Here is a 22095-nt window from a genome sequence, read left to right as displayed (position 1 = left end):
AGGTGCCCATTTGTACTTTACCATCCCATGGATTATCCTTGGCTTGCCCCTACAAGTCCCCAGCAGCACCGCTGTGTTTATATGTTAAATGAAGAGGGCCTCATGGATAATTCTTTTTCAAGATTTGCTTCCAGATTTGCACGCTTTTCTACTCAAAAGCAATAGGTCTTTTGACTGGATATATAAATGTATCTGTTTTCCTAATAGTTAAAAAAGAATCACCGTAAGGACATTTCTGTTTTTCTCTGGTTGAGAATACTGATCATTATTCCTCAGATTAGACATACACAGAATTGCTTATTTAAATACTTCAGTGTTTTTCATCTGCTTTCGTGCAAGAGTATCAAACCTGCACCACTCATTCTTATTTTAATTAAATCTGGCTGTCACATCTTTGGGCATCACTAAAGATACCAGAGAATGGACAGGACTGTGTAACTGATGAGCTGAATTCTGATACAGAGATTCAAGAAGTCAGTTCATGGAAGCTGAACAGAACAATGAGCCTGTCCTCCTAGAACTACACCTTTCTAATGAAATCTACTTCTTCTTAATGGAAAAACAATCAAACAAAAAACCAACAGCAAAAGCACAAAACTGAAATAACAATCAAGTTTTCAAATTATTATTTTTAAAATAAAATACTTACTTGTTTTCAAATACAACTGTGAGGGAGTCCTCATGAACATCTTTGATAAATCCCTAAAACAAAAACATGTTTGTTAGAAGAATGCATGTGAAATCAACGTAAGGCAGCAATTTCAATACAGCCTGAAAGTGAGCCAAGACCATCACTAACACTAAGGTTCCAATTTAGGAAAGATTCAAGACACAGTCCCACTGTTCCACAAGGTTGCTGATATCCTTAGCAGGCTGTTCCAAGACATAGAGAGCACAGGGATTGCTTCCAATGAGTGCTTAAATCTGACCAGCACATTTACAACTGAACTCACCATAATAAGTTCTGTTTTATCCACAGGCGTGCACAAGTGTTTTTACAGGAACACAACGAGACAAATCCAGGCAAGGGGAGTTAGTCAAAAAGCTGTGCACAGCACTATTTGCTTCATAGGTGTTCTTCTCAACACAAAACTGAATCCCAAACAACTGTCCCTCAGAACACTATTGCAGCAAGTTTGGATCAAATTTGGCAATTGAGGCTGCCACAGAGCTAGTTATGGTATCATCTTTCAGGTACTAAATTGGGGACTGTATGAGGCCAAATGCCTGCAGGACCTCTCAGGAAAACAAAGAGAATACAGTATTTCAGGTTTTTGTGCTTATATTTAGGGGGCACTGGTTATGTCAAAAACGTAAAATTAAGTTCCTAATTTCTTGATTAAGGCAGGCAGGCATGCTGAAAAAAATAATAATTAAAAAAATGATAAAAGAACACTACTCCTGCTTTTGCTACAGCCTGGTATTTGCCCAAACAGAGGTGGTCAAGCAGGACCCTGCAGTTTTAAAGGAGTAAGAGAGCTGCACAGCTATGTTAAGAGAAGTTCCAGGAAATCTGCTGAATGGATTATATCCACTTAAGAAACTGCCAGCTGAGGAGGACGAAGAACATATCAGCTGTGCAAGGAGCAACCAGCCCACAGAGGTATTATGTGTCAGCTCAGGGAAAGATAAATTTTGACACAGGAGATCCCTCCATGTAATGACGGACAGTAAAGGAGCCCACACTGACAGCTGGGCTGCAAAGGGCCTATAAAAACAAATCTCCTTTTACCTGAGCTCTGCTCGGGCAATGCTGTGAAGGCTTTTGCTCAAAACCTGCTTTTCTGCCCCCTGAGCTTCCCTCAAACCCATCTGTCAGCAACACAAAAGACTGGTTCTAGCAGAAAGCACACTGGTAACCCTGAACAAAGCAGGTCACTAGAAATCATCCTGCTCAACCACCCAGAGTGCTCCTAATAAAATAAACCCTCTCAAAGGCCATCCTGCCACAACAAGGGAAGGAAGGTAAATCTCCTTCTTGGAAAGGTAAGTAACTGAAACAGTTGATAATAAAATACAGCCATAATCAGGGACTTTCAGTTTCAGGGAGTCTCTGGACAGGTCAACTGGATGGGAATACAGAGCTCTGTCTGTTTAAGAATGCAAAGAGCACACAAAATATTACTGCCCAAAATGTGCGTAAGCCAGCAACAGAGGAAAAGTAGAACTTCTACCAAATTTATGCTACCAAATGTCCCCTTTAAACAAGCCTCCACATGGGGACAAATTAACAAGGCATAAAGTGCAGGAAATAACAGTTATTCTACTGCAATTCATCCAAACTCTATTCAGGGGCAAAACACCCAAGTCACAGCACTGCAAACCAACGACTGTCTAGCATTCCATTACATGACAACTTATCAACAGAAAGCAGTATTTACAGAGAGAGATTAGCATCCATTTATCTGCATTCCAAGAGACTGTGATTCAAAGTTGTCTTTGCCTCTTTATGCTGCTTTAATTCATAGCTAAACCTGATCTCTTATTTATGTTACTTTGTGTTCTCACAGTACTCAATATGTATTTAGTTTCTAAGGTGAGCCTATAGTAGCTAAAAATTTTTTCTGCAGATCTGAATTCAGTTTTTTCCTTTGTTAAAAAACACAATTTCAAAATCAATTAGGTACCATAAAACATCTGAAAAACATTCAGAACTTATGCTCTGTAGAGTTTAGGAAGTCCTCAATCCATTATCTACAGATTTCATTAATAACACAAAAGAAGTGCAAAAAACTAATCAAACAATTTCAGACAATGAGCCCATTGCCAGGTGAAGTGTGGCTTTCCTGTGTAAGGCACAAACAGGTTCAGTATTCACAGTCACCTTACAAGCTCAGCCCCACTGAAGAACGCCAGAGCCAAAGTGGAACAGTAGTGCAGAGATATGGCTCTCAGCAGACCAGCAGCTGACACTGCACAAACGTCAGCTGCACAAACAGGAGCACTGGGCACTTTTTAACAAAATCTAAAGTACAAATTCCAACAAAGAGTCTGTGCATTTTACAACCCCATGTGGGTTTCAGGAAGCCCTCTGCAGAGGGAAGTCTTTCCGTTCAAAGCGTGCGCGCTGCTCTCCCCTCCCACAGGAGAATATAATGCAGACTCATGGCAGACACGTGGGCAGGAACTGCCTTGGAATTACCTGAACAGCTTTTTCAGCTGGCATTCCCAAACTCTTTCACTCCCTACTATTTACATATCAGAAATACTCAAAATCAAGTATAGCATTTATGAAGTATGCACTTCAGGTCACAAATGCACATGTGTAAAGTATTAAATAAAATTACATAATCATTAAATAATTATATTGTTGTGATGCCTGAAAAAAATCTGATCAGATGAACACAGAACTAACAGTGAAGGAGTAACATAAATGTCAAAAATCCCAAGTACAATTCTTATCAATTTTGTTACAGCTGTGGGGATGAGATCACATTTATGGGAACTGAAGCAGAGCAGTCTCTGAGGTATTAGAGACTGTATGGTTCATTTGTAACTAGAAATAATGAGAATTCAACACAAGTTTTAAATACAGCTTTCTAAGAAATTATTCCATTATGGCCAAGAAAGATGCCAAAACGATCATCAGAACATTTGCTTAAAGTAAAAATTCCTGCATATTCTTTCCTACCTACAATCCAGACTATACACATTATCAGCTGTCACTTACAACTTCAAGATAAAAAAGAGAAATAGATTTCATGCATGTTGGGATGAGATTCAGTGTAGTTTTAAAAGAAGTGTTCCAAGAGCCTAGGATTATTTAATTAAAAAAAAAAAAAGGTTTTACAAAAAAACCCATGACACTAAGATATTTCACAATACAAACCAGATGTTTTTACATCAAAAGTTTAGAGTAAATCCCATAAATTCACAAGGATTTCTTCAGAAAGGGTGTGGTGCACATAAAAAAGAGAAGTAAATATCCTGCTTTTCAACTAGAGAGTTTTGAAGGAGTTCTTTATCAGTGAGGTAGCCTATATAAATAGATTTGCACTACTCATGTCTGATATTGTATCAAAAACATTCTCTACTAAATTAAGTAATGATACATCACCTTAACCTCTGCTCAAATGAACAAGGTGCTCCATTACTGAAATTTAATTTAGCAGTGTTGCCTAAGACAGAAAATGCCAGCATCTAAGTCTGAAGAGTCCTATGTTCCTAACATATCACTCCATGTATCTTCATTCCAAACAGAGGAATGAGGCAGAGCTAACAACAGGGCACCAAACATACAATCAGTAAACACAGTGGCATCAAAACACATAGTGAGGAATTGTACTATTAGCAAGTAAGCTTACATATAACCTTTGTGTGTGTTTTACACCACCGACAAAACTGTGGAGGGCAAGAAAGGAAGAAAAATTGGCATGACTTCATCTTGCCAAACCCCTGATTTGGCCCGTGCAGATATTAGTGTCAGTCATTCCGCGCACTGGGAGCAGGATCTCTGACAGTCCATGTATGCCCTGCTCACTCAGGAGGCAGGAGACTGTACTGTACTCCAGCTATTAATGTCCTTTGGCTCCACAGGCACTTGGGTTCAGACCTGTCTCTGCCACTCACTTGGCAGGAGCTGGGCTCCCAACACCAGCACCTGGAAAGGACGGGATCAGAGATCGGGCAAATCTAACACAGGGCCGGACTGAGGGCCGGGTGAACAGGGCAGGGAACTGAGAACGGATCATTTGCCACCAAAATCACTACAGCTGAGACTTCATTCCATAACAGACACACTCTTTCCCTTTTACCTGCATTTTGCTCATGGATTTAGGATTAGGATCTGCTGATAACATAAACGGATCAAGACTTACTGCAGTGCCCTTACAGTGAACTGTATGTCTCTGTGTCTGTGTATATATATATATACACACACACATATATACACATACACAACTTGTTTTTAAATCCAGTTCCAGACAAAGTCACAAAATGTGTAAAACAGGCATATGCAATCTAAGTTCCCTCTGCATCCTGCTTTCTTAAGTTTATCTGACCCCCAAGTAGGGTAGCTGAATCTAAAAATGAGGTGCTGTTAGTTTAGCTGCAAACTTTCTTTCCAGGGACAACCACTGTGCTGGTTTTTCAGTCCCACATACCTGCACACTAAAAACCATATTAATATCACTTTACCCACTGCTGACTCAATTCCAAACAGCAAACACTTGAGCATCTGGTACCACGGACTGCTTCTGAACCAGTGACATAAAGGTCAAGCAGCCTATATCAGTTACCAAGCCTTTCCCTCCTTTTCAGATGCAAGAACCCTTCGTATTTCTAACACTGATACATAACTGTTTCATGAAATAATGAAATACATGAAATAATTATTACTGAGGGATGCATTTCATGCTGAGCCCCCAAGGAAAAAAAAAGAAAATAAATCAAAGCAAATGCAAGAAACTTGTAAATAATCAAATCACTTGACAGGAAAGAATGAACTTGGTGAAGTATTATTTTCATTAGGAGTGATTAGCTGCACCTGCTTATACAAGGAATTGATAAAAGCAAGCAGCTGTAGTTTGCTGCAGAACAAACATTACAAACAGGCATTAGGTAAGAAAAATACTATCATATCCATTTTAGTTTCATTTATGACATTACTACTTATTTCCATTCATAATCACAATTATTACAACATGTAAATTCAAGGATCCTTCTGACAGTTATGCAAGAACCTCAGCACTGAATCCCCCGGTTTAGGCTTATTCATGGAAGTCTAAATGACTCATTGCTTATACTGCTTTCTTCATAAGCATATTCCCAAAGGGCAAAACTTCCAGAAGACACCCTCCACTGATCAGGTACCTCAGCAATCAATAAGCACTACCTCTGGCATCTCCCTAAAAGGCTCGAGCAAATGGCTTGTCAAAAGCAACAACGACTACAGCTACTTCTTGCAGGACTCCACAACTTTCAAGAGACCACTAGCACCTTTAAAATGTCTGAAATTTCCCACCCATACAGATATAGGGTTAGATGTAATTAAAAATGCTGACCATTATAACACAGTTGAGACCTTCAAAGAAAAAGCCAAAGGTCATTCAAGTTACCAAGTTCCCTGGTACAATACTTGTGTGTGAATAACTGTGTAAGCTACACTCCTAATGACAAGTTCCTAGTTTAATAGCCATCAAGCTAAAAGCCACTCAAAATAACTCAAGTTGTTTTCAAAGCCACTAATTAAAAACTGTAAGAAAAATTAAAAAATAATTATATTTTTATTGATGCATAAACTCTTTCTCCCACAGAATTGCTCATCGTGCTTTGACTCTACATGTGGAGAAATGGTGTGTACTTTTCATTCATCACTTTTTCCCCTTAGTCATATTTTGGCTAGTCTCAACCTTGAGGCCAGTGCCAACTCCTGCTACCAGCACTTTGCTTAGTCCTATTAGCAGAACAACTGCACCTCTTGAAACAGGAACAGAACAACAAGGAAGCACTTCAGAACCTGTAAATTAAAGGCCGAGTTCCATTCATGTCTTTATTTATTCTATGCCCTTATATATTCTAAATAGCTACTACTGTAGAACTGAAAGAACAGAAGAGCATGTAACACCATGTTCTAGTACATTCAAGTCCCTACAAGGAAGAATGCAAGGGATCTTTCAGAGTTATTCAGATGCTACTGAAACACTTAAGTAGAGGAAGTGATTTGGTGTTCAATCGATGTACCTTGGATCTTACTGTAAGGCCCAACCTATTTCACAGCAGCTGACATCTGTCCTCATGAACAAAGTGCATCCCCAGGGCTCTGATTTGCATTCAAGTGAGCACACACAGGCTGATGGAGATACTGTGTAAAACAGAAGCTTTAGCCTTGTTCTTCCAAGAGCCCTTTACAACTGGCAGGTCCAGAGGCAATGGGCACAAACTGGAACATAGAAATTTCTGTATGAATGTTAGGAAACTCTTTTTTTTTACCATGAGAGTGACTGAGCAGTGTTTGGGAGGTTGTAGACTCTCTATCCTCTGCGATATTCAAAAGCTATCTGGACATGGGCAACTGGCTCTAGGTGGCCCTGCTTGAGCAGGGGTGTGGACCAGATGAATTCCCACAGTCTCTGCCAGCCTCAACCCTCTGTGAGTCTGTGAACTACTTCATGATCTTAATAACACAGAGACATCATCCTGCCAACACTGCAGTCAGGCCAAGAGGAGGCTGGGAGTATTCAGCTTCCACTCTCTTTGACTCATTCACAGGCCAAAGAAATCCAGATATTTTTGGCCATTTCACATATGAAAAAAGTCTACTCTAACATCCCAAAGACAAAAACTAACCTGCCATCTAGCCCTCACCTAAAAACCATCAACTGTTCTGCTCTCAGAACGCCTTCACTGCACCTCAAACATATGCAACCCCTTAACTAGGAGACTTCAGCAACCCTGTCTGTTCTCCCCTCTGTTCCATAGCACAAACCTCCTCATTTTTCCCAAGTCCGTCACTACTTCAAGTCCCATCAGTGCCATCTGTTCTCCAAAGACAATGGATGCTCAATATTATGATACACTCAAAGTCTTCTGAACTGCAGGAAGTGGTTGAACACCGGCTCTGCTGTGTAGTGGTTGAGAACTTGGGATAAAACACAAGGTAAATGCTGTCCTGTTTTCCAGATTACAACAATTATGTAAAGCAATGAAAAAAAAAAAGAAAGCATAAATTAGTTTGGTTATTTAGAAACAGGAGTTTAAAATTAGATCACAATTATGCTTTCTCTTGTACAAAAACTTAAAAGGGTACCTTGGGATCTACCACAACCACAGCTGCTGTCCACTGATTCTTGCATCATGAAAAGTATTTTGAGTTTTCATGTATTTTAATAAAGAACTTAATTTTCTGTACTAATTTATAGCAACCATAGTGTATCCATATATGTTCATAATGCATACATACAATATATATTCTTCCAATAGGTACAAAGAATTCCCCCTTAAAACTGAAGAGCAGTTATTAGAGGAACAAAAGAATCTATGTAGAGTATCATTTACCATGGTCGTACCTCCAATAAGTATTGAAAACCCACTATAATGCTCCAACAGATTTAAACACTACATGTGTTCCACTACAGCCAAGTTGCAGACCATAGTAACAACCCATTAAAAAAACCTAAACTCTCATGTTACTGTTTACATAATTATTTTGGTTTTTATCTCTGTTGGCACAGTGCAATCTTTCTCATCTCATGTACCTGGAGGTATGTCATGCTAATGACTCTGAATTCAGACTGTTCTAAGGGCAAACCTCAAATTTCATCCCATCTTACAAATTCTGCTTTTCTCTTCAGAAAACTTTTGCCACCATCGATACAATGTCATGTGGCTCAGACATGAGTCTCTTCTCATTATCTTGCACACAATATGATAATTGCTTCCTAAATGTGACTGACACACCTCGCTCCTTTGCTTCAGAAACTTTAAACAGCAAGTGTCTAGGAGTGTTACCTAGTTCCAAAATACTGCAGAACCTCTGCCTACTTCAACTGTAAGACTCACAAAATGGAGTCACTGACATATTGCACTGCATGTAGCTCACAAGAATAATCTTTTAAAATTGTGTTTCTTTGGTCTATTTGGTTTGTCTTTTTTGGTTTTTGTGGTTTTTCTTCCCCTCCACATTGACAGTGGATGACTGAATTGAGGCTTTGATCATGGCACATCCAATCACTCTAACCTGCCTTCATCCACCATGAAGATGCCACCACTGGACTCAATCCTCATTTCATTGATCTCAAAGCCATTCTGCCATTTTTAATTAAAACTGCTTTTGTTAGTTAGTGTTCATATGGCTAAAACACACGATGGTGCTAATTCAAGTCTGACAATTCTCACTGACTTAGGAAGAGATGTCATCGTTGCAGATTTTACATCAGGCTTATTGTAATAAATTCTGTGCACACATACCCCTTCAGTCAAAGAATTCAGCACACCTGCTCATACTCCCGTGAGTTTCACATTCCTCTTAAGCAGAAGAAACAACTAATCCATGGTTTGTAAACTCATCCAAGATCACAAGGTAGAAAATGGAAAGCTAAGAAGAGCGCTTCCAAATTCTGGACTTCCTAAGGGGCAGCGGGGGGGGGTGAAAAAAAATTAATTCTATTTAGGAGCATCCTGTTCCAGATACAAATGATTCTAATGTGGGTTTCTATGTTTGTTACTTTGAGTTCGACAAAAAATGTATCTGATTTAGAAAATTTATTATCTACTGATTTTAGTAAAAAATTTCAGAGGGTTCCCTACCAAGGGGATGCAGGTTACCCCACTGCATTCTTTCCCCATAAGAGTATCTCCCATTTGTCATGGCCAGCTGAAAAAACTAACTCCTGAAGTCAGCTGGTTACGATTCCTTAAAACCAACTGCCTGCACATACTGTAAAATTACCACATGACTTCCAAGCCAAATCCACAGCTGCACACAGGAAATTCAGAGGGGGAAAAAAAAGAAAAAGGACAACCCCACGCCCCCCAGTGCAACACTGGCTGTGCATGTGGTTGGGCACAATAGCTAAAGAGAGTCCTGAGATTAAATCCTCCCAGAACACAGCCACGCTGCCTGCTCACAATACCGGCTGGAATCAGCCCTTCTCGAAAGGAAGACAGGAGGCTATTGCCATAAAAAGAGCTGGGATTCTTAAACATCTGAAGCCAGGCTTAAGGGAAAATGACTGACAGGCAACAGCTGAGAGTATTCTGCATTGATCCTGTACCATCCTGACATTCCAGGGAGGGTGATGGTGAAGGAAGATTTCTGATGGCATAAATAAACTCGGAATCTCAGAAACAATTATTTTAAATATTTTAAAAATCATTATTACCGTCCCGGCTCGCCCCATCCCACCCAAAACCCCCTACATCTTGAAAAATCACACCCCCCACACCCACCCACCCTCCCCAAAATGAAGGCCCGGGGAATCCCCCCCGCCGCGCATCTGCTTCCCCCCGGCCCCGCCGGCGGCTCTACCTTCCCACCACACGACCCTCCCCTGAGCGCAGCCCTCGCCAGCCTCGTCACCGCCGCCCCCCGCCTCCGCCCCGCTCCATCCCCGCCGCCCCCGGCCCCGCGCCCCCCGCACCCTCCCCGCTGCCCGCGCCCTCCCCCGCGGCCCCTCGGCCCCGGCCCCGCCGGGCGCGGAGCCCCCCGCGCCGCCCCCGCCGCCGGTACCTTGTAGAAGGCCCCGTTGGAGCCGCGCACTTCCACCGTCAGCTCCTCCATGTTGGGGCCGCAAAGGACGCCGGGACGAGCTTCTAGAAACTGTCACCGCGGGGGGAGCGAGCGCCGCCCGCCCCCTCCGCCCCCAGCCCGCCGGGGCCGTCCCCCGGCTCCTCCCGCGCCTCACTGGGGCGGGCCCTGCGGGACGGGCTCCCCGCTGCCGGCGGAGCGGGGCGTTCCCTGCGGGAAAGGGTTCCCGGGAAGGGCTCCCCGCCGTTACCTCCCCGCCCGCCGGCGCTGAGGGGAGAGCGCGGGATCCCCCGCGGGAGCGGCCGCGTGAAGGGGGCGGCAGCGGCGGCCGGCGCTGCGCTGACAATGCAGAGCGGGGCTGCTCTTGTTTAACGAACGGCCGTTCAAAAGGCCGGGCCTGAGGGGACGCCTTCGGCTCCCGAGCTGCCTCCGGCACCGGGCGTGCCCAGATGGTGCCCGACGTCCCTGTGCCGGAGCCCCCGGGAGTGCCCGCCTTGCCCTGCCCTGCCCCGCCCTGCTCACACACGGTGTGGGCTGTCCTGCCTGCCTGCCTTCCCCAGGAAAAATAAAAAATATAAAATGCCTGTGCTAGTCGATGGCCCTCGCAACACACTCGGACATGAATTGTGCTGTGAGCTGGATGCTCACATAAGCTTAGTCATGCAGAGCCTGATGAACGGCCTGGGCCTCTGCCAAAATGCATATGTTTTTGCAATAGGTTTAAATATAGAATCACGGAATCATCAAGGTGGGAAGAGTTCTTTGAGACCGTCAAGTCCAACCACCACCCCAGCACTGCCATTGTAACCCCTAAACCCCTGAACCACATCACCCAGCAGCAGATCCAGATGCCTCTTAAACATCTCCAGGGATGGAGAATCCACCACCTCCCTGGGCAAACCATTCCAATGCCTGACAACCGAAACAGTGGTTTTTTTCTAATATCTGATCTGAATCTCCCATCTCAGTTGAAGGCCATTTCAATAATGACACTTTCAAATGCCCTTTCTGCTGATCTTTCCTGTTGGACATCACCCCCAAATGACCAGGGATACATGATAATATTCTACCCATCAAATGTTTTCATTTTTAGTTTCTCCATGTTATTCTCCCACTGTAGCTTTTGTGCTAGCTGTAATCATGTCTGTCAGAGGGGTGAGAATTTCGGGTAATACAGGCCCAAAAGTGTTGAGAAATGTGGCTAGTGAATAGGGAGGCACAATGCTCAAAATGGTCAAAGAACATGTGGCTGTGACACTTGGGGATGTGGTTTAGTGGTGAACAGTACAGCACTGGGTTGGACCTGATGATCCCAGAGGTCTTTTCCAACCTTAACATTTCTATGATTCTGATGTGGAAAATACATGTTCAACCAACATCATGGAATTTTTTTCCCATGTTGTACCCATGAATATTCTCATTCCTGAATAATATTTATTCCATGTGACTGTTGGAGGGTACATATTTTTCTAAATATTGTTTAAACCTTTATAAATTACCCACAATTTATTCTGTCCGTGGTGCCTAGGCCATGCATGGAGAAGAGATGCCTTCTTCAATACGGTAGGTGCCCCCTTTCCTGTTGGCAGAGGCCACTCAGGACTTCCCAGGATAAGTATGGAACCTGATAATATGAAGCAAACAGTTGTGCTGACAAAAATTTTCATCACTCTAAGACTGAATAGCCTGAGGTTCGTTTATTTAGCTACCAAGACACAGAGTCTTAATGTCAACAACTAAAAAACGGTGTCTGGGGTTTAAAAAGAAAAAAAGCATAAATAAACTACACATGAGCTGCTGCTGTCCTCAGGAGTGAAAACAGGACACAGATAAAAGCAATCACTCCAGAACTGCATGAGGTGCCTGGGTCCACATTTGCAGAACTGGGAGACAGTTCTGGTCATTAATGATAAGGAGAACTGGCTTGAGCCAATGCAATCTGCATCTGAATTTGCCTGATAAAATTTGTTTTTCTGGAAGAGTGTGGATGATAGTGGTTAAGTGGCAGGGTTGTTTACATGTTAATATTGAGACCATTGCTATGCCTGGGTGAAATGGGGGTAGAAGAGGGCTGTTAGTAGGTTGTCTGTAATAGTTTGCAGCACATCAACCAGAATGTAGAGGATCAATCTGTGTTAAGTTTAGTTTTCACTTAATATAAATTAGAAGTAACTACTAAATTGAATTACTCTAAGTATTTAAGGAAATAAGAAAAGGGAGGATCTTTATTCATCTTCAGGAACTCTGATAGTAGCTACTTACAACTTTTTTCGTAAGACATGGTAAGGTGACTTTTTTTGGTTTCATTTTGAAACGTGAAACTGCCACCTCCATTTCCTAGAGCCGTTCTGGTCGGAGAGATGCTCTGGGTAAATCTGGTTGAACCACCTTCTGTTGTCTGCTGAAACTTCCACAGCTCAGGAGGGACAGCAAGCTTGAAGGTGCCAGCAGGACAGTAAACAGGAAATAACAGGATTCGGTATCCTTTTGTTGGCTGGAAAAAGCAGAAAAAGGTTTGCTTATTTGAGTGAGCAAAGTGAAGGGTGGAGGATTAAACATGGAGGGATTAAGATTGTTGTCTTCAAATACATCAAGGCGCACAAAGGGGATAATGATCAGTGAGAGACTGAGGCTATAAAAGACTGAAAACATGACTAGTAAAAAGACTCCCAAATAGGTATAGACTGACCATTAATAAACTTGGAAGTGGGACTTTAGAATGGGAGGTTGAGGAAGTTTCAGGAACAGCCCTTCAAAATTAATTAATGAAAGTTAATAAAGCCTGCCTACTTTTAGGATGGAAAAAGCACTTATGATGGTGACATATCATGAGCAATATAAACAATATTTTCAAGATAGAAAACTTTGAAAGTATTGACCTCTGCAAATAAACAACCAACTCATACTCCCATCCTTCCAAATGCCTTGTCTAAAATTCAAGTAGCATGTGGATATGCTGGAGAGTGTTCAGGAAAAAGCCATAAAACAAAGGATTGAAAATGTAACTCACCGTAAAACAGTATCATAGCAGAGTTTTAATATATTGAAAGAATTATTTTTTTTTCCTACAATCTACAAGTACCCAGGTGGAACAAAAAAATATAAAGGCCTCTAGATTCCTATCACTAGCAACTTTGAAATCAATACTGAGTTTGCTCCAGTTCATACGCAAATGAATTCGTGGAAATGTTGTCAGCTGTGTAGCTGAGGGTCAGAATGGAATTGTCATTCTGGGACCTTCTGACATCACACTCCGTTAAATGTTCATCTCACCCAAAAGCTGACAAATTTTAGCCATTTTCAGGGACTTGGACAACTATGAAATCAACAAGATAACTGCTTAGAATAGTTATCTCTTAAAATAAGATTATATTTAGTTATGAAAAGATGCAGAAATTGGTAGCCCTCTTACACTACTAGTAGGCTGAGAGTTTCTGTTTGAAAAAAATTTTGTAGTTTTGAACTATTTGTTACTTTGCTGCCAATTAAGTTTAGTGTCTTTTCTGATGCCAAAACAAGGACCATTGCTGTGTTTTACTGAGCATATATTCTACCTTTCAGTAAAATGAAAACCCAGAAGCAGCCTTTCTTAGCACATTTTGTAAAAAAAAAAAAAGGCAAAAATCAAAGTCAATTAAATTCAGAGTTATGCCTTTACTTACAAACACAATGTAACAACCTGGGTCTTACATTCCATTCAGTGAAGGGAAATGCTGACACACTTATGCCATAAAAAATAAATAAGCATAAAAAATTAATCTAGTTTTGCCTTTAAGTGGGTAAAAACCATTTTGGTTCCTTTGCTCATTCGGAAATTTTGGCAGAAGGCTGATGCCTATGAGAGACAGCCAGAGACTTCCAACCTTAGCAGAAGCTTAGGCAACAGGCAGCACCAAAACCTTCTGTAAATTGCTGTGCATCCCTAATTCTCACTGGAGACAAGCAACACAGATGGATATTTGAAAAATACTATGAGATAAGATCATATTGACCTCATGTCTTACCAAATGACAAAACTACATTACGACTCAGAAAAAGTCTTGGAGAAGTTCTTTTGAAAAATTACCTGTTTCCAGGTGTATAGAGTTTACTCATTTATATGTGTTTTCTTTGTTCCACAAGTTGTACTTGGGTGGGAGAAGGAAGTTTATGAAACTCGTAAAATCACCTCCAGTATATCCAGTGTACAACACTGATAGAAAGACATATGGCCTTGATACCAATTGTCTTGCTGGGCCATGTAAAGAGCCTGTAGTTTGTAGTAAAATGGAAAGAAAACTCCTATAGGAAATCTTGTGGTTTGTTTTGGTCTGTCCTTCACTGTGATTTTTGCACTACTGGAATATTGAACTGAAGAAGAATCTCTACAATTTTTCATCCTATTTTTCATCAGCCTTTCACAGCTGCATTCCTGACGTTTACCAATGAATGAATATTTGTCTAGAGGTTCACTGAACCACATATTCCATGCCCAACCACATCTGCAAGTACTGTAAGCAGACACCACTTCTGAAAATAGGACCCACAAAAGGTGTTGCTAAGTGAGAGTATGTAAAAACATTTTTGTGCAGTGCAGTTTCAAACCCTCTGTCTGGTAAGGAAATCAGAGAACCAATAAATCATAAGAGTTCCTCTGATTGTAAATGAACTTTTGTGGTTATTTGCACCTATACTGAAAGGGAAAAATCTTTGGAGCAAATTTATTTTTTGTGTATTACAGCTGATAGCACTCACATTGATCTGTTTGGACACAATGAACTTGAAATGATTTGAAGTTATAGGGTTAAAAACCTTCTAAGTTTAGAAGTGTTAAGTGTTAAGAATCCACAGAATGCAGTAGGTGTTTACTATTATTTTCTACTTCCTGTTACTGCAGTCTAAAAAAGAAAAAGTCACTGAGCTAAATAAATTATATAAGGAAGACACCAAGAAAAGATATTAAAAGAAAATTGGTTTTGACTAGTCTGTATTTATGCTGAAGTAATGATGAGCAATATTATTCAGATTTCATTTGTTCAAAGTCTACAAGATAATGTACATATTCAGCAAAAGAAAAATATACATCCAGGCAACAAACTACTATGTGGAAGTAATTTCATGCTCAATGACAACATATGAACCCTTTTTTTTCCCACTGGATGAACTTCTGTCTTACCTTTGCTTGACTGGTGTTCCCATTTTTGTCAGTAGCAGCACAGAAAAATAAGCAAAATAAAATGAAAAGTTTGGTGTCATTCTAAGAGCAACAAGAAGCACTAGACAGTGCCTGCTGTAAACTCAGCATTCATCCTGGCACCAGGAAGAAACTGCAAAATCATTTCTCTGAAATTTTAATGAACTCCGACGAGAATGCTGCTGGTTAATGGACTTTATGCAATGGGTGGAAACTCATCCATTCACAATCCAACTTTTCGTGGGGTTGGCTTGGTTTGCTAATATTCGTTATCACTTTACATCTACCTCCTTTGAATGCTGGTGTGGATGCAGCTGACCTGAAAAATCTAACCTTGTGCTTGACTTTGTTCCAAGCCAGGATGAGAAGTGCATGGAGCACCAGAGGGATCTCAGTGGTGAGTCTGCAGTCATGGTGATGTAATGGTGTGTGGAAACCTGCCATACCATTAGCTTTAGATGGGCAAGCCTAAAAGTTCTCACCTCCAAGTGTTAAGAGTTATATCCTTCCTATCACTCTTGTTATCCACACAAACCCAAATTAATAATTTCCGTCTTCTGAATACTTTCAGTGGAAGACAGGAATGGAAAGTAGTGTTTTAATTTGTTGCTGATCCAATTTTGGTCCTGTATTGATTTTCAGGGTACCTTTGTTTTGACTTGAAACTTTTGGACCAACTTTTAGTGTCAGGATCGTGTAGAGAGATATCTGCATTTCTAGTGTTGGACTAGACCAGAGCAGGATTTCAGCTAATGTAGATGTATGTGGTATGAGTTACTAGCTACCTCCTGCAGTCATCAAAATGTGCATGTTTAATAGCTGGTTCTGAGCATTAGAATTCATTTCTTGAAATCAGGGCCTACTGTTAAAGAAAGGTAATGAAGTCCTGAGCAAAATTTGTGAGAGACAGTGGAGAGTGGGCACGTTGCTACTGTAAATACATGATCAGAGCTATAGGAATTTAGTACCACAAGACATCAAAATATGAAACAGTAGCACTTAAACAAAGGTGTATCAGGAGTAGCAGAGGGATGCACACCAATCCAAATGAAGAAATGCAGTATGGAAGAGCGAGGAGGGAACTCACAGGTGCAGGAAGTTAGCAATTCATCTGGGTGAGACTCTAAGCAAACAAACTGAAAAGGTCATTTGTGTTCCTAAAGGATTACCTGATATAATCTAAAGCACAAAATAATTCATTTCAAAAAGAGATCAGTTGTCAGCTCAAGGCACTCTGCTGTCAAGAGTTCCAAAAGCAGGTTTCTGTCTTGCCACACTTTACTTTTTGAGGGCCCCAATACAGCAAATTACTTAGGCAAGAGTTTTATTTAGCATCTGACTTGAAGAAATATAAGAATGTCTTTAAATAGTTTGTTTAATCTGTGCTCTTCAAAAAAGGAAGGAGTTGAGAAGAAAGTTTTCTTCAAATTTGTTGGCAGAACAATAATGTAAAGCATTCTGTGTGTATGTATTTTCTGGTTTCTCTGAAAAGTCCCACCCCTAGAGCAACAGATATATATTATATGTATATATAAATTACATATTTATGTATTTGTTGTATGTATTCTTATTATGTGTATATATACAGAAATTGCAGATAAATACAGACTCCTGGTGTCCTAGGAGCAAAGAAAAGCATTTTACTTAGACAAAGTACTAAGAATGTTGATATGTCAATGGCAGGATCTCAACATCAGTTTCTCCCAAAATGGATTGCATTCAACTCCTTCAACAAATCAAGGGAACCTTATAGGCACTGATTTAAATACTAATACTCAGATTATGGGATTAAACATTCATATTTTGACAATTTCAAGATGTAGCTAGTAACTCATACAAATCTACATTCCTTCAAACCCAGCTCTGCTGTTGGATATGATGAGCCAATATAGGACAGCCAGTATTCCAGTGAAATGAGTTACAGAGAAGCTCAAACATGTTTCCTGTGGGTTTTGTGATTGCTCTCTCAACTGAGATGACCTTCCTCTGGTACGTGTGTTCCAGCTGTATCACAGATGCCATTGTAGAGGGTGGGATAAAATCTGGACTCTTGCCTTTTTCTTTTTTCCATCTTTCTAAAAATACTGTTCTATTAATAGCATAGCATTTTCCCAGGCTGCCAGTCTGTTGGGATGAAAAAGGGAGCTCATTAAGCTACTTTGGTGATAAAATAGACAGTTCTGATAAATGCATCAAAACTGACCATCCTTTTGGTCTAATCAGTAACATTCTTGCACGAGTGCTCAGGACGTCATGTCTTTGGCATAATTCCATTTCCTTTTTTTTGGTTGTTTGATCCCCTGATGCCAAATGCTGTAGGCTGCTGGCATGTTAGACACTGCAGCACATGATTTCACCAGTGATTTGTTGCCATAAGACTCATCATCTAAGCCCTAAAAGCTGAGATTGCTTTAACCTACTCTTTCCACAACCTTGCGTGCCTGCTTGTTCTGTCCTGGCACAGGGGAGTTATATCTCCAGCCCTGGACTTTTCCTGCTGGAATGAATTGGTACTTTGGAAAGGAGCCCCTCTGTTCAAGGTTTAAAATGCTTCTTTAGACAATGGTAAAGAAGTGGCTAATTGCCAGAAACCAGCTACATTAGAGCTGTCAAAAGGAGGGGTTGAGGAGGATTGGTGCAAATGGATGAAATATGCAGGAAAAGAAATAGGAACAAGGAGGAGACAAATGATAACAAGAGCAAAGTCAAGTGGGAAAAGAACAACAGAAGAAAGAAAAGTTCAAACGGCAGTGGAAGAAAAGTTAAAAATTAAGGCTTTGATAAAGAAAGATTTGATGAATGAAAAAGATGAGGTAAGAGAGGAAGATAGATAAAATAAGTGCTAAATGAGGAAAAGCAAGAGAGAAAACAGTTCCGGGGAATACATGAAAATACATGATGGTCACCTGTGATATTCACATGCTTTTTCTCACTAAAAAGGAATGGAAGAAGAGATGGTTGAAGACATCAACAATATAGACTAATTTATCTCTTATATAATGTTTCCTGGTATTTGGGATCCAAAGTTAATTTTTTTTTTTTTTTTTTCCCCCCCCATCCTGGACCAGGAATTTGATTGCAATTCTTTTACTGTCTGGACTGTGTGAGCACGTCTGTACCACCCAGTCAATGCTACATCACATACTGGAATAAGCTCTGCATGAGGCAGGATTTGCATGGGAAGCAGCACAGCCCTGGAACGTAGCATTGCACCCAAGCTAAGATACCCCTTGTTTCAGTAGGGTCCTTTGCCTCTGGGGGACACCAAACAAGCAGAGACATAGTGTTTGTAGGTCCCTTCTTCTGACATCTTTTTGTGTTAGCACAGTGTGAAGTAAAGGTATAATTCCAGCTTTTTCTGTTGCCGCTGTTTCACTTCCCAGAAATACTTTAGTGCTCACAAAGGTACAGAGCATGTGGGAACTACTGTTGAGATTTTGAGCCAGCGAGCCCATGCATACCAGTAACAATCACAAACACAGCAGCTTTTTCTGTATAAAATAAAAATATGCTTATCCAAATCAGTTTACAAGATTGGAAACTTAAAAAAAAAGTCACAATTTCCATTTCGTGACACCATTTTGAACAACTTTTAATTCACATGACAAGGATTTTAGGACTTTAACATTTTCATCATTAAACAACATTTTATTTCAAATTAAAATATTCTTTCTAAATGCATGACAATAAAACCTGGTGTCTTAGCTCCCCATACTTGTTCCTCTGAGAAAATAAAGTGTCAAATACCCTAAATTCCACACTCTGGAGCAATTTAGATCTCCTTAGAGATCACAGTTTGAACTACAAATGCAATAAGGGCTGCATCCTGCTGTAGCTGAAATCCTTCCTAAGTCTACTTCTGCTTTTCAATCTCTCTAATTTTTCATTAGATCAAGAGTCACACATTTTTGTTGGCAGTAAAGCAATTCCAATTTGAACTGCCTTCTGTCTTCAATAGGAATTTTCCCAAAGTACAGAAATAAAAATGTAAAACTTTGCTGTGTTTCATTACTTTCATTCTTTTGAACATTGCGGCTCTGAAAGCTCTGTGTGAAATTATTAGAAGATGGGTTTTGAAATGCTTGTGAAAGTAGATGCATATATGGGACTCAAAGGGCCTTATTTAAAAAAGAAATTTGCCAGTTACCCAGATCTCTGGTTGGTTATGCCCATTCAAGGATACAGAATCCATCATTCCTATGATTATTTTTACATCTGAACTTTTTTTTTATACTAGATAGACTTGAAACTTTCAGGGTCATTTGCCCAGCATGTAGTTGAATGTCCTGTGCTATAGATTCCAATTAGCAAGACCATGTTCAATGGTCCTACACCTCCAATGCTGTCTAACTGCTTTCCACTTGGCTTTATATGTTTCTTCTTTGTTGCAGCTGCAACCAGGTCTATCTACCCTTTGATAGAAAAATTTCAATTACCCCAGGGAGAAGCTTTTAGCTTTATTAAGCATTGAAGTCTACACATTTGTTCTTCTGTTGAAGAGCAGTTCAAAAGGAGACTTTCTGAGGAAGTAATCTGATAAATTAGGATAAATCTTGTGGACTTTCACTGCTAATGTTTTTCCTGTAGTCTGAACCTAAGAATCTGCCAACTCAATGTACAGTTAAGCATTTCTTTAACACTTTTAGCCACTGACAGATGTTTCTTATACTTTACAAGTAAATGGCTCTTCAGTGTTTTTTGAGACTGCTGTGCTCTCAGCATAAAATTGATGTCACAGAAGGCTGGAGAGCTGTGCTCCAGCCTTGATAGACAGTGACAGAAAACTGTTCCCATCTGGTAGCTCTGTACTGGCCTCTGAGTAAACTAATGGTTTCCTTTCTGAGATGATGGGTGTCAACTCATCACGTCCTTGCTGCCCAGAGTAACCTTAGTTATCTCAGGAAAAGCAAGACCTGCATACACCAGGTCTCTAATCTGCCCTCGCTTTGTTGTCATTGGCCTCTCGGGGGAGTGGGGTGGCCAAGTGAGGCGGAGGAAAACTGGCAATAACACTGTTGTAAGTCACATCTCTTTGTAGATAAAAAAAAAGGAGCCGCTCTTCCTAATGCTGTCAATCTTGTATTTTATTTCATTGGTGGGTTCATTTATGCCAGTAAATAAGGCTGTCATTTCTGCTTTTTAATGTTTGAGAATTCCACAAAAGTTTCACGTCGCTGGTTTGAAATCGAATCTTTCATTATTGTCTCTATCTTGCAAATTAATTTATTACTGTATTTGAAGTCCTAAATGCCTCTTGAGAGAACTGAACATACAGTCTAACAATCTACCCATGAAGAGCAAACATGAGTTACATATTTAAAGAAGATAATCTTTCAGTTGTATGGAAATCCTGTCACTCTTGCTTTTCTGTTGAAGCTTCATATAATAAAGCTTTTCTTTCTGTTTTCAGAAAAGTTTTGGTTCTTGCTCACTCATCCCTGTTCTGTGTGGCAGAAGAAAATGGCACATTAAATCGAGACTGTAAAAAGGGGCACACAACTAAATGAAATTATTATCACCAAATTAGAACACTGGAGTTCTTGGATGAAATATATTTTTCTAGAAATCCTCTGGAAGAGGGAGAGAGGAGGAGATAAATAAACATGGAGAGAGTTCTGTAAACCCACATTCTCACCTTAGTCTGAAGTTACAGCATGCTTTTTGGAGCACTATTAAATAACAGCCACTATCAGTTCCAAACACAGGTAGTAGAATTTACATAAGCGAATGTCATCTGGCTAAATACTGCCCCATAAATATACATATTATAATCTGTTATTAACACACAAGATTATATTGTCATAATACATCAAAATATTACAAGTAGGGATTTCGAATGAATTATCACTCTTCAATTCTGTGCATCCATCATGAGGCCAATATACCACCAGCATCTCTCTTACAAGACACACACATACTCTCCTGTCTCTCAGGACAGAGGCACTTAACTTCTTTCTCAGCAACTCAGCCAACAACAAATACTCCCACTGAAACCAAAACAAAATTGAAAAAGAAAGAAAAGAAAATCCCCAAACTGTTTTCTCTCTCTGAGGGAAACACTATTTCGTGGTGCCGTATAGTTAGTAAGACAGAGGCAAAATAATTAAGATTACAGAAATTAATTCTATATCAAAGTCCACAGAAGGACTCCTGTTGACATCAAAGCTTTGTCTTCTTTTTGATAATGAGATTACACTTCATACTTGATTTTCTACATATTATTCTCTGCAGAGTAGATGTCTTACCACTGTCTGTCAATGATTCTGCACAAAATTCAATCTCTTTAAAAGAAAGGGATAGGTTTTTTTATGCCACCGGGTTTAGAAAACTTGCAATCTAAGACCTAATTCCATAACTTTGGAGTTGAAACTGTAGTTAGAGCTTGTGTTTCCAGTGTTTCATCATGTGCATCCATGTTTTATGCTTTTACTTCCAGTTAGTCAAGGCCTCTGTCTTTCAAAATTCAACTTGTATCATCTATTGAGCTTCATTCAATACATTTGTGTACATGATGTGCAGTAAATAATGCTGTTGACAGGACAAAAAAAAAGTGGAAAAAATTGCTCTCTCACTCTCTCACCTGGTTGGGTCTTGAAAAATTAGTTGGAGTGAAATGCAGTTAGAAGGCAGCAGATAAGATTGAACATAAAGAAAGTGTTAACTTTTTTACCAAAAAACCCCCCATATATCTGCCTATCCACTTATCAGAGTAGAAATACCATAAACCAAATACCCA

At 40.2% G+C, this 22095-nt stretch overlaps 1 protein-coding gene and 2 long non-coding RNA genes across 5 annotated transcripts in view; 1 reads left to right on the top strand and 2 right to left on the bottom strand.

Annotated features, from left to right (window-relative positions):
• Positions 1-10299, bottom strand: part of FXR1 (FMR1 autosomal homolog 1) — a 32932-nt gene extending 22633 nt beyond the window's left edge. For both annotated transcript variants that reach the window (XM_032697287.1, XM_032697288.1), the window contains exons 1-2: positions 10169-10299; positions 650-702 (exon numbers count right to left, since the gene is read on the bottom strand). In XM_032697287.1, the coding sequence (XP_032553178.1) occupies positions 650-702; positions 10169-10219 (104 nt within the window). In that variant the 5' untranslated portion in view covers positions 10220-10299. The remainder of the gene's footprint in view (positions 1-649; positions 703-10168) is intronic.
• Positions 10300-11550: 1251 nt separating this feature from the next.
• On the top strand, positions 11551-20686 carry LOC116791499. 2 transcript variants are annotated; one of them, XR_004358766.1, is made up of 4 exons: positions 11551-12665; positions 15374-15604; positions 15716-15756; positions 18428-20686. It is a non-coding gene; the product is annotated as an uncharacterized LOC116791499 (long non-coding RNA). The 2 variants fall into 2 exon arrangements; XR_004358765.1 differs by having other exon boundaries at positions 15374-15756.
• LOC116791498 overlaps positions 12092-22095 on the bottom strand; it is a 54646-nt gene continuing 44642 nt past the window's right edge. The window contains exon 3 of the long non-coding RNA XR_004358764.1: positions 12092-12680. This is a non-coding gene — a long non-coding RNA (uncharacterized LOC116791498). The remainder of the gene's footprint in view (positions 12681-22095) is intronic.

This window comes from Chiroxiphia lanceolata, chromosome 10 (assembly GCF_009829145.1).
Source record: "Chiroxiphia lanceolata isolate bChiLan1 chromosome 10, bChiLan1.pri, whole genome shotgun sequence".
In the NCBI taxonomy this organism is placed as follows: domain Eukaryota; kingdom Metazoa; phylum Chordata; class Aves; order Passeriformes; family Pipridae; genus Chiroxiphia; species Chiroxiphia lanceolata.
The sequence above is the reverse complement of the archived record's forward strand: the minus strand, read 5'-3'. Positions and strand labels throughout refer to the sequence as shown.